At 40.4% G+C, this 17,917-nt stretch overlaps 1 protein-coding gene across 2 annotated transcripts in view; it reads left to right on the forward strand.

The window, feature by feature from the left end:
• The window catches only part of COL4A5 (collagen type IV alpha 5 chain), a 79,704-nt gene that overhangs the window by 9,711 nt on the left and 52,076 nt on the right, over positions 1-17,917 (forward strand). Inside the window, exons 1-2 of one of the 2 annotated variants that reach the window (XM_090150071.1) lie at positions 1,948-2,282; positions 14,394-14,453. In XM_090150071.1, coding sequence (XP_090006197.1) covers positions 2,262-2,282; positions 14,394-14,453 — 81 coding nt within the window. In that variant the 5' untranslated portion in view covers positions 1,948-2,261. Of the gene's footprint in view, positions 1-1,947; positions 2,283-14,393; positions 14,454-17,917 lie in introns of those variants that run through there. The other variant, XM_031594471.2, reaches the window with a different exon arrangement.

Here is a 17,917-nt window from a genome sequence, read left to right on the forward strand (position 1 = left end):
TTGGAGTATGTCCAAGCAGCACTTGTGGGAGTTGGTATCCTCCCTGAAAGAGAGTGCTTCAGGGAATACTTTCCCTTAGAGAAAGTGACTTCTTGTTTTGGAATGTGTGCAAATGCCAGTGGCTGTTTCTTATTCCTTCCAAACTTCATGCTGTACTGCATCTTGAGTTTTAGTAAGGCTTGGGTTGAGGGTGTGGAAACAACGTGTCTTCTCTCTTTGCCTGCTCTCACTTTTTTGAAACTGGCAGTACTTCAATGCAGCACTTTAAAGAGGGCAGCTTACTGGTATTTTCAGAGACATGGTCAGAGAATCTCCTTAACCAGGTGCTTTAAGTTGACAGTTCTTAACTTGTCCCTGAGTAACCTCGAGAGAGCAACTGTAAATAAAACCAGTTGATGGAGAAAGCAGTAATTGTCATTTCCTTTTTAAAGCAAGGAGAATCTTAACTCCACTACTGGAAGCTTCATTTCTTCCTGTGTAAGTAGTACTAAGCTATTCACACAATATCCATTGATAGTAACATTTCGCTCTTAAATTTTAAGAGGATGCTGTCTCTAAGTATTTTGACAAGGAATATCTGGGTTACACATCTCAATTTGTCTTCAGTACAGCTCTGTCATGTTTTATATATATGCAGTGTGCCTCTGCTAAATTGCTTTTCTAACTGCATCTCTTTAGATGAATACTCCATTGTTATAAAATTACCTTCTCCACTGTTGGGGGAGGGCAGGGGAAGAGTAGAGGCAAGTACAGAAAAAATTATAAAGGAGAAAACATCAGTAACTGCTTGAAATAAAAATCTGGGGTTCATTTTCCTCCCTCTGTTCTCCTTCTAGCATTGATCAGATGTATTTTGCCTTTCCTACTACTGAAACCATGTTAATACCTTCAAAAACTTTTTGGTTTTCAATGCTTTTTGTAGAGATCTTATCTATGGTCCTTCTTGCTTGTTTTCTTGGCATAGGTTCAAAATGTATTTTTTTATGTAAAAAGTCTTTGACAAGTGCAGTTTAATTTCCAGGGTGTGCTTTCTGCTTAGTGATGATTGGTTGAAACCAAATGTAATGATTCTCACATTATCATCCTGATAATGTGATGCATAGCCTCTACATGTAATTTCTCAAGTACAGGTGAATGAAATCAATTTCTAATCAAATTCAAAGATCTAATTCTGAAATCTTGTGTGTGCCTAGGTCGACTGCCCTACTAGTGCTAGCCTGAAGCTGTCCTTTCTATCACTTTAAAGGCAATAAACTCGGTTAAAGCCCACTTTTTTTTTTTTGCCTCTTTTAAATATTCTGGGAGATTACTATTTTAATCCTCTGTATTACTGTAGGCTTGCTTTCTCATATCAAGGTGTAGTTTCATCTTTCCTGTACTTGAGGTGACAGATGCTCTGAGGAGACCTGAGCCGTTGTTAGCATGTGGCCAGTGTGTTAGAAATGAGCTGAGGAGATGTGCGGTGTTCTATTCTTTATGTGCTGAAGTTAAGTGGGTGAGTTCCCCAACAAGCATCTAATTCCCACTAAATACCTCCTACTTTGATCAGCTTTAGGAATGTCTGAACCTGTGTGGATAAAAGAATGGGACCTCCCAACTCACCAGCTGCTGATGCTCTTTTCATTTGGAAGGAGGTGCCCCTGACTTACAGAGCTAGGACAATTGCTCTATATTCTTCCTTGTATAAATCGGCCCACTCCAGAGCCACTTAGTTCTTCAGCTTTGATTCCCTGAGGCTGAAGGGTAGCTTTTCATCTATACTGAGCCATATAGAGAAAGCACTGACCGCAGTAGCTTTAGGTAATGAAATGTGCACGTAGGGTATGGTGATGCTACAGGCATAAACAAATGATAAAACAGCTCTTACTAGAAAAACCTTGGAGCTATGATACTTGGTCCAAGAAATAAAAGAGAATGGAGAAAATTCCCCAGACATCTACCAAGCTTTGAGTGAGTTAAGTCTTGTTCTGACAGTTAAGAAGGCGTGTACTTTTGCAGATAACATCTCAACACAGTATCACTGCACAGCCTCTATTCTTTTCAACACCTATACTTGCTTAATCTTTAATTTAGTGCTTTCTACAGTTTCAAAATAGACCACAGAGAGGTTGTTGGGTTAATCTGAGATGCTGTTCTATTTTCTTTAGTTTCTCCGAGGAAGAAGTGGAGCTCTATTCTTGTGTGGTCTGCTTCATGCACATGAAGGTGCACTTGTCAGTATCAAATGAGTGACAACCGTTAAGGGACTGACGCTTCCCCTGATGCATGTTATGTGGATAAAGGTGAGGAGCAGGACATGTTCTGGGGAATTATTCCATTTCCTAAACCAGGAAAGAATTATAAACAGACTGCCAGAATGAGAGGTGTTATGACGGAACTATTTGGCTTGCAAGCATATCTGAGCCTTACAAATCTATTTGACAGTTAAGTCTAGGTTTGTTACATTTGGACATGGTTATAGAAAGTGGAAACATCAAACACCTGTCGCTTGGGAAAGGTCCTAAATGGCTAGTAAATCATAACCTTTAATGATTGCCATATGGCACTTTTTATTCACATCTGGAAAAAATCAGGAAGCCTCTGGAGGCTAGTGATTAGAGACTTGTATGTAAAATTCAAATAAAACTGAGACTTCTGAAAGTGAAGTGGCTTACTGTGTACTGCTGCTGTCTGAATGGCAGGCACTTAATGTTGGTCTCAGTGCAAGCATCCCAGGTACGTAAGTGGACAGGCAGAGATGAAGGCATGCTGAGAACAAACCATTCCTCTAATCTGCACTGCACTTGTCTGTATGTAACCAAGAGGATGGCTTGATGCAAGCTTTTATGATATCATAACTAAGCCAACAGAACTGCAGTGCTGAGTTATTACCCACAGTTTGTAAGAGATTTCCCCACATTGTGCGTATTTGCACTCAAACTTTCCTTGTACACTAATGCACAACTTCAAGTTCTAGCTGTGGTGCTATCATTATAAAGCTATTTCCAGTAAAATATCCCCTTGTACGTATGGTGGGGAGTTAAAAACAGGAAATGCATATAAAGCAGATATTAAAATATTCTAGGTCTGTTCTAATGCTTTTCACATGGATTGCTTCTGTTAGTCAGCAACTAGACCTGAAATTTGTGATAGCAAAGTGTGGTCTGTCTGTAGAGGTGGTACAAGAATGTCCTCTACTGATTCACAAAGCCTCCTCTTGCAAGACTTCGAAATCAAGGAGTTACTTTGTCGATGGTGTGTGTTCCTCTACTAGTGCACTCTCTTCAGAGGTTCCTGCAGATTCTTCAATGTATGCTGAGAAGGGAAGTCTGTGTAGGGCACCCATGGATTCATGAGCTTGAAGGTAAAGTGGGCTGAAAAGACCATCTGGTGGTTTACATTAACTTCTCTTTGTTTGCACTGTTTATCAGTGGGATACTTGCCAACTCTGAAGACATCCTTTTAAGATACCGCCTCCAGGTGGCAGCATAAAGATCATACTTACCGTGAGCTGCCATCTAAGGGCAGTTCTCCAAACTGGTGCAGCATGATGCTGAGATGTTCAGAAGTATTTTGCTTTTCAGGTGTCTTCAGTTTCAACTTTGAAATATTTGTGATTGTATCTGTGACTATTTTTCTTCCTGTGTATCACACCCGCTGCAAGATACTATGCTGAAGCCCATTGTTTGTTCTGTGGGCCTCATACGCCAACAAATGCAAGAATTCTGATGTGGTGAGAACTTGCCCTGCCCTTTTTCTTGTTTACATTTTAGTGTGAGGCTGGCAGCACTCATTAAAGCAGATAGGCAACTATAATTTTCTAAGATGAGATGCTCTTTAGAAAATGAGTATGAGCTCCTGGGAGTTGGAAGAGCTAACTCTGTTCCTCAGAAGTTCCTCCTTGAAGTTTCTGCATGTCCTTGGCGGTTCTCAGCTTTCCCCCCCCCGTAAGTGTGGAGAAAGGCAGCAAAGCCTGGGAGCTGACTGACCACCTGGGGTTTGCATTTTGTCCTCATCTTTGGTTGAGGAAACAGACACACAGATTCTGTCAGGCTGTGATGCCCCTTGCTCTGGGGGCTAACCTCTGTGTATATTAGCCCATTGCTTTCACTTTCTTTTTCCTTTAAAAAAAAAAAATAAATAAATTAAAATGATGGAAAGCCTTAACTTCTGGGAGGCTCAAGACCTTCTGTGCGAGCTTCTTCCTGCTGACTTGCAGCTCTGGCTTGCTAGAGATGAATCCTTCACATGTTTTTCTCAGGCATTTGATTAGCCTGCTCTTCTACTCCCCTTTGCTGATAGCTGAGTCTTCTGTGCAGCATTAGCAGCTGCTTGGCTGCTAATGCTTGCCCAGCCAAAATCTGTAGTTATGTGCTTCCATAGATCTCTTCCTTGAACCTTAGTTAGGAGCTTCCAGTGAATGAGAGGAGTTGTTTCCTTATGGTCTCTCTGTCTTATAGAGGGGGAAAAAACCATCTTCGTGGGCAAATAGTTGTGATTTGAGGCTAGACAAGGATAAAACAAGCTGTGGGCAAGAATTCAGTGAAAAGGCTAAGTCTGAAAGCTGCCTGCGGCTTTTGGTTGAATTGTCAACTGGTCTAAAGAGAGATCTGTTACTGGAAGTACTGCTATTGTTTTAACTAGAAACTTACAGTGACAATCCTTGTGTCACAGCTGCTGCTTTCAAAGCAGCAAAGAAAACTATGAACACTTAGGTATCTAAATAGCAGCAAATCTAATACTGGCCCTAATGAGGAGGAAGGAGGGTTGTGGAGCATCAATCTGTTTTACCTGCATCTCATGTGTTTTCACTTACAGTGGCCAGAGCTATGACTACTACACTTGAAAACTTCCTCTGCAAGTCTGAGCAGGTCTTCTATTGTGCAGGCTTCAAAGGGAGATGGTACCTTAAGGTATAACAGGTTACGTTACGTGTCAGAAGTTTCCTTAATTAAAAAAAAAGTTGGTCAAGAACTTCTACAAACATGTCCTTTGATTCTTAGGTTTTAGACCATGATGCTTATTCTCTTACTATATTTAGCTAGGTGAATTGAGGGAAGTGATTGCTTAATGGGGTGTGTAATGATGCACTTCAGATTTGGATTTTGCTTTAGAAATGTTACTGCTTGTAAATAGGTAGGTTGCTCAAAAAGTGATGTTTCTTATTTATTTCCATGGAAACCACAACAGGTACAAAGAGCACAACAGCTATTTGGTAGAGCAAATTCTCAACTACAAAACAGTTTTTCAACATAGTCACCACTATTAGCTGTGCATTTTCACCAGCTATGAATAAGCTGAATGCTGCATTTGTGAAAATTTACACCAGTGGAGGTGACCTGCTGTTTCACAGCTGTTATGATGGTGTCATTGCTAGAAAATGTTGCCCATGCAGTTCACCTTTCATTGGCCCAAACAGATGGAAGTCAAAAAGATTGCATGGTGGCTGTGGTAGGACACTCCAGCCAAGATTAGCAATGTGCTCCACGTTCTTCAAACAGGTACTGGGCCTGGTGTTAGCATGTTGCAAGAGAAAGGTTATCTTTTTCTGGCCTGACCCAGGAAGTTCAAGCCTTTAGCTTAGTCAGTGTCCTGATGACTTGTCTGGGTTCCAGGACATCCAGAAGGATCACGCCTTTCTTATCCCCAAATATAGTGCACATCACTTAACCTGCTGAGGGCTGTGTCTTGAGCTTTTTCTTTGATGGGGAATCACACACTGCTGTGGACTGCCATTTTTGATGCTGCCCTTAATGTTGATACAACATCTTGTCAGCAGCAATGGTGCAATCCAAGAAACTGTCATCTTCATCTCATATTGGTTCAATAAGCCCTGACAAACTTGCATACGGTGTTCGTTCTTTCTGAATGCATGAGCATTCATGGGACCCACCTGGAGCAAACTGTGATATTCCAACATTGTCACCATTGTTTCCAACGCACTGAAGCTGATATTCAGCTCCATACACAGTTCCGTATTTGTTATGCACTAATTTGTGCAGTTGAGCTGGTTGAAAATCTCTTCATTTCATGGTGACAGCTGTGCATGGCCATCCAGAGCATTGCCTGTCTTTCAGATTGCTGTCACTGCTCACCCCTAACAGTGGATGTGAGCACAGTGAGGTCTCCATTCAGCAAGTGCTGATGAATGTCAGTGAGTGCTGTGTTTTCATCATGGAGGAATTCAATCCCACCCTTTTGCTTCATGCTCACTTCCATGTCAGATGCCATTCTGTCAGAATGCCCCTCTGCTGCCATCTGTCACATGGCAACAAAATGTAATGGGATATTGGTGGGAAGGTTCAGCCTGTACTGCCATACCACCTTCTACCTCTGATGTAGTGAGCCAACATCATAAAGCAGGAGGCATTACTTTCAGAGCAGCCCTCATACAATGCAGGGAGAAAAGAGTGGCCATCTGAAATCTGGGACTTCAATGGCTTGTCTGCTGTAGCTGACTTGCACAGATTTGAGCAATAAACTTTTGATCTGCAGGCTTGTACTCTCGTTAAGCCCAAAGTGTGTGTATCTGGGAATCATAATTAGAACTCACAAAAGCAGCTTTAACTCTGCTTGTCAAATTCCCACAAAACCTTTTGTTTCTCAGTTATATTCATGTCCAGGCAAGTGAAAGGAAAGCTATACTTGCTGAAGATAAATGGTGAAATCTTTGACATGGTTGAGCAGCAAATCTTTAGGTAAATGTGCAGGTGTCTTGTTACATGGGTCTTAGCAAGCTAATAAATATGTGTTCTTCAGGAGCACCACCAAAATCAAGGTTAGTGTGTCTTCGTGACATTTCAAGGCTGGGTTTCTCTTTTGTTTATAAATACAGATATAAATAATTCAGTTTGAGACCTCTATGTAACTACAGCAGGGCAAGTGCTGTAACCTTCCTTGCAAGGCAAAGATATCTGTAACTGCTCCTGCAGGGGGATTGGACTAGATGATCTTTCCAGGTCCCTTCCAATCCCTGATGTTCTGTGATACTGTGAACTATTTTTCTGGATGTTGAGTTCGCTGCTTTTAATCAGTATCTAACAGCAGAGTTGGTCTTGTTGTCAGTAAGTTAAGATATCTGCTATTTGTGTTCCCTTTTTCTCTAGTGTTGAAATATTCTTACATTCCTGACTGAGAAAGCTATTGAGTTTAAATGCTGAGGATGATGGTAGTGGTGGTTGGGCACTGACACAGCTGGAAGAGCTGTGTGAGGTGCAGAACTTGTCCCACTTCATTTAAGCTTCCTTCTAGGAACAGTTCTTCTACCGTTGTCTGATAAGTAGTTGCAGTATCTACTGTGGAAATAACTATTATTGACTTTCATCTGCCTTTGGTCATGATCTATAGGACACTGGGATTCACGTGGAAATGTGTAGTAAGCACAACAGTTTGGCAAACTGCAAGATGCTGTGAAAATGATTCTTGGCTGTTACAGTAATATGCATGTGAGGCAATCTGGGTATTCTAGCAGTTCCAGGAAATACATTTATTTCCCTCCGTAAGTGGTGTAGAGACAGACCTGGTCAATTGTGAAGTCCTACGTCACTGTTTCTTGCAGTAGATGACTTCAAATCCATGAATTTTAGTCTAATAACATTTATACAGTTTCTCCTGGTTCCACCTCTCCTCTGGCTCTTGAAAAGCTTGTGAGGATGAGGCATGCTGGATGAGAACCTGAGGGATCTGATGTGCCTTTTGTTCTTTTGACTCTGGGCTTTGTGACTTGATAAGGCTATCGGATTGCAAGACAGTGTTCCATTCAGCTCTTTCTTTTCTTTGCTCTCCAAAGGTAGTTGTACTGCCTTTAATTTTTATTACCTGGCTAGCTTGCTAAAAGAATAGCTAGCTGTGTTTTGCTGGCAAATACTGGAGCAAGAGGATTGAAACGGAGTTGCTGAGTGATCAGTGTGGAGCTTACTATGAGGAGCACATGCTTTTTGCAGCACGTGGAAGAAGGAAGAAAGGGGAAGAATAAAGCCTGAAGTACCTTGTGGTGTGTCCATCCTGATGCTACATTATAGCTATCAATAATGCCCATTGATCACCAGCTGAAGATTTAAGCCTACTGCAGGTAGTGGAATGACTTGCAGACATGCCAGCCTTGCAGAACCATCTCTGTTGTTCATATACTTTCTTGCATGTGCAGAGTACAATTGTGATTATTTCTGAGGCTCAAGAATAGCTGAGGGAGACAATCCTTATGTATTTGTGCTGTATGGAATATGGTAAAGATGAGTTGCTTTTGAGTGGTTCTGGTTGACTGGTTCTTTCTTTGCCCATTACAGAGGTCTTGTAAAACCAAACTAACAAAAGTTGTGCTTATAAGTATTCAAGTAAACTCTGGTGGGAATGCACAAATGCAGGAGATAAACTGCAACTCCTGCTTTGCATGACTTGAGTGCATATCATCTGTTTATGTGGCTTTTGCTGCCTGCTCTCTGCTACTCCCTCACCAGCTGCAGTGCTGATCCACAGTTCAGCTGCTCCTGTGATCCAAGTGTGTTATAAACTTTTAAATTTGCTTTAAAATGTTGGCCAACTTTTCCTAGGCAGAATTTCATTGCAGTGACTTCTGTGCATCTCTTAGCTGCTGGAGGGCTCTTCTCATCTGCAAAGTGGCTTATGGTACAGTGGTGTCAGATAACTATGGTTCTGTTCAGGACCTGCTTATGAAGCTGGCTTGTGCGTGTTAATCTCATGCACAAACAGATGTTGCATGCTGTGTCTCCTCTAACTGATAAGGAGAGGCTTAGTGTGTTGCAGGCCAGCACAGCACCTAAAAGCAGTGGATATCCACTATCCATTTGCAACTCTTGCTTGACCTCTTGCTGCCACCTGAGCTGAGCTGTCAAGAGAGAACATACAGTCTGATAGAAACTGTTCTTCTATTTAGGTGAAGTAGTGCTGCTGTGCTACTTTCAGAATGAGAGGGATAGTCACACAGGAAATTCATTCTTAATAAAAGAATATGTAAAGAGGATGCTGGAGCAAAGGAATTAGTTTGTAAACGCTCAGGCTGTGCTTTTTCTTCTCCAACTGTTTGATCTAGACTGAGAATTCATTTATGAGCAGTGTTTGTCACGTCAGAACACTTTAATTGTTTATAAAGGCACCTTGTTGATTCACTGTCTGTGCTTCTGTAAGAATTTACACCTCCTTCTCCTGATTATTAAATTTCTGATTTGTAAACTTCAAGTACTGTTACATGACCAGCATCATCCCTCTTCATCTCTAATTTTTACAGTGGAAAGAGCATTAAAATATTGTTAAATAACTGTATGTTGAAGTACCTAATCTGTTACTTAAATACTAATGCATACTTCACCTTGTGGGTTTTTAGATGTGCCCTACATCTGCTCTCCCCCTGCTGCCATGTAACTTTCCTGCAGCTGGGTGTATGTAATGGTAAATCACTTCCAAAGCTGAGGTATTATTTAACTGTGTTGTTACTTGGATTCTGATTGCTTATGAGCAGGTTAATTGATCTGAACATTTGACCAGTCCCCTATAACTTTTATTAACTTATTCTTAGGCAAATCTTTCATTAACTACAGTTTTAGGAAGTCCCCAGTTGCTGTTCTTTCTAGGAATAACATTTATCTACCTTGCATGTGTTTGGTTTTTTTGTTCTCTGAAATGTTTTGGCCGCTGTGGTTGTGAATGGGAGGGAGGTGGGGAGGAGTGGGCTGTGTTGCAGTTGCCTTGTGACTAACATCTTTAGGCCTGGTGAGGAAAAGGGGCAGTGTACCTAAAGCTTAAAGCAGGTTTTCAGCCAAAACAAATCTTGGGGATAATTTAGGCTTATTCATTTTGCTGAGCTGTCATGTGGCCAAGAGTAAGAATTGACTGAGGTTTCAAATGTGTACTTTTTAAGTTTGCATTTCAATTTAAAGAAAAATTTCAAACCTAAGCACCATTCTGTTGGTGGCATAAAGCGGTTTTCCTCAGTTCATGTAAGGCACAAAAGACCAAGCTTGTTCTGGAAGAATTATCCTTTGACCAGAAAACCAATACCATCCCTCCTTTTATATACTAATGAAAAGAACTTGCTCTCCACACACTGGTTCAATGGGGTAGAAGCTGTCAGGAAAATCCAATGAAAGGATTAGCTAAACTTGGCTAGATTAATTAGAGCCCTTGATTATGTCTTACTATGTACCAGTAGCAGCAAAGGAAACGGAAATGATAGTGAGTCCATCCTTACAGGTATGTGCTGTGGTGGTGAGGGGAGTTGATGGGAAAGCAGGAGGCAAGAAACAAATCTCATCTGTTTCAGTAACTTCTTACAAGCTGCATCCATTCCTTGCCCATCCTCCTGTAGCTGAAAACTAAAAGACTTTAATTGTTGTGAGGATCACGGCCCCCTCCTTGTAATCTATCTGCAGCTCACTATTCCAGCCAAAATGTTATTACCTTTCCTGTCACCTGAAGTTATGTGCATTGTATTGACCAGAGCTAGGACTTGAGCTGCTGCTGAAGGCTTCTGGCTGTCAGATTCAAGGCAGGCAGCCTTCTCACTTTCTCTAATACAAATGTAACTTTTGAGTTCCACTGAAGTGTGAGGCCTGGAAACACAGCCAGTCACTTAATTGCCTGAACTAGTGATGGTAAATTCTAACAGAGCAAACTGCTGGCAGTAGTAATCCAAATCTTGGTCATAATGTCCTCAAACTTACTGCTTATATGAAGGAGGGATTCCAAGCGCTTCTGCTCATAGTAAGCAGCCTGGATTCGTTTATTTTTATTTATTTATTTCTTTTGCATTCATGTGAGACACATAATTAAATCTGTGATATCAGAAACCCCTTTCTGCAGAGTTGCTTTCAAACTTGTACTGGCTTGTTATGCAGTATGCAGCACATGTTCTCCTGTAGCACAGTTCTTCAGCCTGCTTTCACAAGGAAAAAAGGCCTTGAGACTATTGAAAAGTCTAAACAAGAAGCAAGCTCTCACTTAGAACAGATTGCTGAGCTCTTGAGTGTTTTGTTTTACACTGCTGACACTTTTGACTTCAGTCTTTGTTATATTGCTGTATGACCCAGAAGTGGCATGAGTCAATCTTGATAGAGGAACAAATTCTCAGGGATTTTTCTCTTTCAACTGTTCTGTTCAAAAGCATTAACGTGGTGGAGGTAAAAATAATGCAGATTAAAAAATACAATCTGCCAAACTACTGCTTTTGTACAGGGAGATAAGTGACTCTGCGAAGGGAACACTTCTTGATAAGCCTGTGGGTAAAGAGATCTTCCCAGGATTTAAGCCAAAAGCTGCTGCCATTTGATTACAGTGAGTGTTTGGTGAGAGCTTTCCGATTACTGACTTTGTTCAGCCTCCCGTTACTTCTGTCTGGGAAAGACTATTTTCCTTTCCTGCAAGTAAAAGATCTAAGCTGGATATGCGAAGGAATCTATCAAAACGTGTTCAGTGAGTACACATGACTCTTTGAGATGGGATAATTGTCAAAGTTGAGGCTCCTCAAAGTGTAAGGAATCCAGTCTGGATGTATAAATGACTTTGGATGACAGTCATAGGTTTTGTGGTGTGGTTTTTTTTTTTTTCAAGTTATGATTCATGATAGGAGATTAAATTGATTAAATCACTTTAAAAATGGGATTAAGGAGAGAAGCACTTAAAAATACTTCGTACAGGATTATTTAGACCCCTCATAATAAAAAACAGTCATTAATGCTGGGGAGGGTGCACTCTGTGTTTTGGCATCACATCCACAGATATTTATTGCCTGCATATGCAAGAAAGATAAGGTACTTTGTCAGCTCTGTAAAGATCAAAATCAGCACAAGTATCACAACCAAGCTGATTTGAAGATCATTTTGCTTTGTTTCAGCATACCCAGATTTGAGAGACTGTTACCCATGACGTATGGGAAGGTACTGGGAAAATTGTTTTTCTTCCTCAGAGGAAAAAAGCATCAGGGAAGGGAAGAATCTTATGGTTGTCTTCCTGCTTCTTAGAGAAGAGCACAGTAAAGACAGAGCCAGGCTCCTCTTAACTTGTGTAGGCTGAGACAATGGCTACTCATTATGAGGAACTGGTGAGATTTGGGGGATGCTCTTCACTGTGAAGGCAGCCAGCCCCTGATCAGGGCCTGGAGAGGCTGTGGAGCAACTCAAGGTACAGCTGGATGTGGTCCTGTGCAACCTGCTTGAAGCGGCCCTGCTTTGGGTGATCCTTTCTTTACTTCCATGATTTGTTTTCTTTATTGATTGTATCCATTGTGTGCAGTTGTCATGTTGACAGGATAGGTGTTGAAGATGAGTTAGGATTAATGATGCAGATTTCTGCTCTTTTATAGAGAATCAGTGCAAAGGATAGAGACTGTCAGTTTGTGTCTAAAATCTTTGCAAAATTTTGTGAAGGAGCAACATATTCTCACACCTTCCCTCTCTAAATTCTTCTTTCCCGATTTAGACCAATTATTTTCTTTTATCTGAAGACTCAGGAAAATTTCAGTAGGAAACATTCTTCTAAATGTAAGAGGAAGACTAAATGAATCTCTCTGTTCCTTAACCTAAACAAATCTTTATTATGCTTTGTGCCGTTGTGATGGTGCATTGTTTTAGACTGTGCTTTACCACTGTGTAGCTTTGTGTTTCTAATTACTGATGATTTATTTTTCCCTGTCTCTTCGAGGCAGCAGAGACCTTCAAGTAGATCTGTGTGATCTCCTTGCAATAGGACATTGACACTGCTGCACGGTGAGATGGGTACTTGCTCTTTCTTTCTCTTAGTCTTCTATTGCGAGGCAAGGGAGTATTATGTGTAACTAAGGTTGATCTCTTTTAAATCAAACAAGATTAACCCTAAAACTAATTTAAGCTGAACTTGCTTTTTAAAATACACTTCTGAAAGTGAGATGGATCTGACGTGAGTTCAGAAGGTCACTTGGGCTGAAAGGTGACATCAGGAGGGCATCAGCCAAACACCCTGCTCCAAGTGCAGTGAGGTCAGGCCAGGTTGTTCAGGGTCCAGTCTGATCTTTGAAAACTTAATGTGGCTACTAAGATTCATCTTCACTTTAGGAAACATCTGAATAATATCCTGATAACTGAGAATTTTGAATTTCTGTATACGTCAAATCAAGGAGCTGATTAGAAAAGCTGAAGATTTGGAGATATGCCTTAGCTTTGTTGTGTGGCACTACTGCGACAGCACTGAAAGCTGTGTCTTGTGAAACAGAATACTTTATTTATCCTGGGTTTCTGTAGCTTCAGGTGAATTAAGCTACTTTGGTGTCTTCATTCTGATGCTCGGTAGTGTGTTTAGGCTGAGAGCCAGGATGTTAGTAATGCCAGGTAGGTGATGGGTCATGTCTCTGTGATAATGAGGGCTAGAACTGGTGTGTGGGTGTATTGAGTACTGACAAACTGGCTCGTCTCCTGCTCAGCTGAAACTTTCTCTGTACATACTGTTCTTTGCAGGTTATTTGAGGTTGAGTGGAGAAGCCCAAACCCTCAGCTTTTTCAGCTGTTAATTATGTGTTGTAATTTATTTATGATGCTACATGTGTCCTCAGAACAAATTAAATCCTCAAGTGTTTGGGGCAGGGTATCTTCTAATGCTGGTCATGGTTTTTAAGTGTTAAGAATTTTGGGAATTGACTGCTGTCATATGCATGCTATAAAGTTTCTCTTCCTCCACAAATCTCCCTTTTTTTTAAGCACACCAGTCTGCTCACTTCTGAAATCAACACAGAACTGTAGTGAGTATCATGCTGGAGTTGGGGAGCATTCAGACTGAGCAGATGTGATATCAAGAACTTGTCTGGCTTGTATCATTGCTATGGATCAAATTCCTTAACTCCCTCCTCTGACCAATGCACCTCCCAGGCCCTATTGCCTCCCCCTTATTTGAGGGAGCATTTTAGCTGACTTGTCATGCTTGGTAGAGTGTGAATGCAACGAGATGACATCTGGGTGGTCTTTTGTTTGTTTTTTAAAACCTCTTCTGTGTAACTGTGCTGTGGAGGCATGAATTAATTAGGCACTAAGGATCTTTCCATAACTACCATAAATAAGGCTTGGTTAAACTCTTGTTCAAAACCTGACATCTACTGGTGAGAGCCATAAATGGATGCTGTCAGTGTGGTGGCAAGTGCTGAAGAACCTGTTTTATTAATGTTCTTTAGCCACAGGTTGCATTTTACTTTGTACTGCAATAAATAGTTCTTGAGTAAAATAAACATAGAAATGCTAGGGAAACTAGCACGTAAGAGCATAAGTCTCTTAATAAAGTTAATCAAGCTTCCAGTAGACTGAGTATGCTTTGAACATGTGTATGAGGTCTAGGTAACCTACTTTGTAGGCTTATGTTTTAGAATTACTTTAGTAGTATTGCAGACTTGATGCTACCTTACAGTGATTCAAAACGTGTAATCTTTTCTCATGTCTTTACAGGCTTGCCATGGATGTACATCTCTAACCAAATGTGATTGCAGTGGAGTTAAAGGAGAAAAGGTAAGAATACCTTATGTGATTGACTAATGTACAGACCCTTGCTTCTGTACAGCTTTGACTTCCACTCCTGCTGTCTGAGCTCTGTATTTTTATGCAGCCGTTCATGATTCTACCATTGGTACTACTGGTGGTTTTACAAATTTATCCTTTAAGGAAACAGTGCGTGCTCATTATTATTATTTTTGTAGGTCTTCAGTGCTCTAGATTAATGTCTGACACATTTCAAAGGTGATTTTGAAGTTATATAAACAAGTATAACATCAACTGAACAAATGTGATGCAAAATCTTAAGTTACAGCTTTGATGCAATATTATACTATTGCAGAATTTTACTATTGGCTGAGATTAAAGAGGGCAGATGTCCAAAACTCATAGTAATTTATGGTGCTGTACTTATCCAGATGGCTGTCGACAAATGAGGTCATTCCTTGGCATTTACTTACTTTTAGTTTAGTTCATCAAGTATATTTACAATATACATATCTAGTGAAAAATAACGTCCTCTTGATGGCAAGTTTAGAGTTTGATTGGGCTAGCTGAAACTTCAGTGTTTTTGGTGCATTTCCTTCAAAGAGAGGTGGCTAAACCAGATGTATCATAACACTACCAACAGGACTAATTTGGGTTTAGTTGGCATTCCAGCAGTAGGCTTTACATTCCTAATACAGCCATAGCAGGTGTAGCTTTGGAGAATCCATCTGTGATGTACAGTTAGCCGTTTTCTGAATTAGTCACAGATATTTTGTGAATTCAGTGAACAAAATTATCTGGCAAGTGCAGATAGAAAAACTTTGGAGTACGTTTTCTGGCCTTCTAAATAAAATAATAATGGAACATAGTGTTTTTGGCACCCACTTCTTGAAGTGGTAGACACATATAATGCAGATTTCCACTCTTAGAACAGAAGATTTACTGTGAGATCTGGGAACTTTAGATTCCTTCTTTACCAAAGTCAAGTTAAACAGTGTAAAAGTCTATCAGGCCTCAGTATTTTTATTAAACAGCCTTTCAGAAGCTTGCAGGCCATCATGGTGTAAAATTAACAATGAGAAGCAAAGCCTGCACTCTTAGGTGTGATAGGTTGCCTGTTCAACTGGTTTGATCATACACATGCCATTACAGTTTCCCTATATAGTTTCCCTATAATTATGAAGGCACCAGTATTTGGTGTATTGATTGATTTGACCATTTGGTTCTGGAGAAGCTATTCAAGACCCTCACTGATGTCCATAGTGTTTTCTGTTAACTTTTTTTTTCATAGTCCTAAACAACTAAAATCTCACAGAGTTGCAAGATATCTAGAGCTGTCCTCAGATGATAAGGCTGACCCATCACAGCATGTCAGTTACTTAAATGTTCGATGCAGGTTTTCAAGCCTTTTTAGACCTAACTTTCTTGCAAATTATCTTTGTACCAGTTGAGTGTAAACTTGCCACAACAGGCTTCAGGCTTCTGCTTTGTATTTGATGCTTGGCATTCAGTGTTTGTGCTTCCTTCTGTAGTGACCTCTGAACCAGAAGTCAGACTATCGTTCCTTGTCTAATTGGCATATAAACAGCATTGGGCAAGGAGCTGTTTAAATAATCATCCCTCTTTGATTCTCTATTGGAAATGTGACAGTGTACTTGTACGACTTCTGGAAGTCGGGCATATGGAGCCTGGTGATGTACTGGGAAGACAGGAAAAGCCTTGTCAAATGCACTCAGCTGAGCCTGGCACTTCTGTTTCATTATGGACCTGCAACTAGCTTCTGCATCCAAGTTGCTGTCCACTTGCATTAAGTCAACTAAGAAGTGCTGCTTTGTTCAGCTCCGCAGAGCCTACTGTGTCCCTTTGCAGATTCAGAAGTAACCTTCTTTCTAAGCATCCTAGAGTTCCCTTCAGGATATCCAAATTCTAACAATAATACAAATTGAACTGTAAACCGGAAAACTATTTTCATATTTTTCCTTGGGGAACTGCAGTTCTTAGTTAACTGCTTCATGCCACCAGTGATTCTGCCTTGAGCCTTTGTACCAGTAGTATGTTATCTGTTGCACCAAAGCCCTGTAAGTTTTGTTGTTGGTGGTTTTTTTTTTTTGGGGGGGGGTAGGGGTGGAGGGAGCCCATAAATAGCTGACAAAAATCATTGCAACGAAGGTCTGCTGTTCAGGCTCACCTTACTAAACTCAACAATTAAAATGTGTAGTGTAGGGGAAAACATGTTTAATATGTTATCATGAATAAACAAAGAATTAACTAGAAAAGTTAGAGAAAACTGGTAACAGCTGAGATCTATTTTGTCCTGTGCTTGCAATAAGCTGCTGCTTAATGAACTGGGTCTGGTAAGAACCTATTGAAACCAAAGGAAACAATTGAGCTGCTATACACAGGAAATTAAAGCAAATGATTAAGCTGGTATGTATGGATGCTTACAAGAATTACTTGTGCTTGTCTACTAAATGTGAATAATTGATTCTTCCTTAAGGGAATGAATGATGATTGGGTTTGAAATAAGTGCTGCCTGGTGCTTATGAGATGAATCTGCTTCAGTGCTGCTCCAGCTGATGAAGACTGAGTGGCAAGGGCTACAGCAAGCAGACTGCATGCGTCTCAGTCACCAAGAGGGCATGTTCTCCAAGATTACTGTGGTTTTGCTTTCAAGTAGTGCTGTTAAAATGTTTTCCTACCTCTCCCTAGTAAGGTATTCCCATTGCTTCTCTGAGGCTTGGGGTTAGAGCTTGGGTTTTAGTGTGTCACCTCACTGAAAAAAAGTCTCTAGCTGTGATAGAAACATGTGGTTCAGGTTGGGAGGCATTACAAGGCTTTTTTTGTTTTGTTTTTACAACATCTAAGGTGCAGTTCCACATCTAAGTAGGAGTATGTTATGCTATTCTAGATGATACTTATTTAGTGCTACCCATTCAAATTAAGCTAAACAAACCAGTTAAGAAGCCACCCTTTATTACGTATGATTAGTTTATGGCCTTTTAAAAAAGGACTTCAGAAGATGCCAAGATAACTGGATTTATTGATCATAATATAAGAGGTGCTGAAGAATCCTGTGGCAACTTCCTAATGTATTTAGGTAAGAGTTTGGTTCACAGGATTCTGGCAAGAAAAACTTGTAATACTTGAGTTACGAAGATGGTTTGGATGCAAGGAATCCGTAGCCTCTTACAAAAGCAAATAAAATAAATCTTATTCTTGGAATCTTCTGATGTATGTACTTGGAGCTCGGAGTTTCAGGAGGCATTTCAGTAAAATCATCAAGCAGGGTTCCAATTTTCTTCTGCATTTATCACAATAAAATATAGTGCAAGTGTGACAAACTCAGCTGTTCTCATTGCTGGATAAAAATAGCTAAGAAAAAATTGAAACTTCTCAAACTTCAGTCACTATCATGAGTAATTACTTGCTTCATGTCTCAAACTGCAATAACATTGTCCTGAGATGTTTACAGACCCCTGTGACTTCTTTTGGGA

Source organism: Phasianus colchicus, chromosome 14, assembly GCF_987193195.1.
Source record: "Phasianus colchicus chromosome 14, bPhaCol1.hap1.1, whole genome shotgun sequence".
NCBI classification, from domain to species: Eukaryota; Metazoa; Chordata; class Aves; order Galliformes; family Phasianidae; genus Phasianus; species Phasianus colchicus.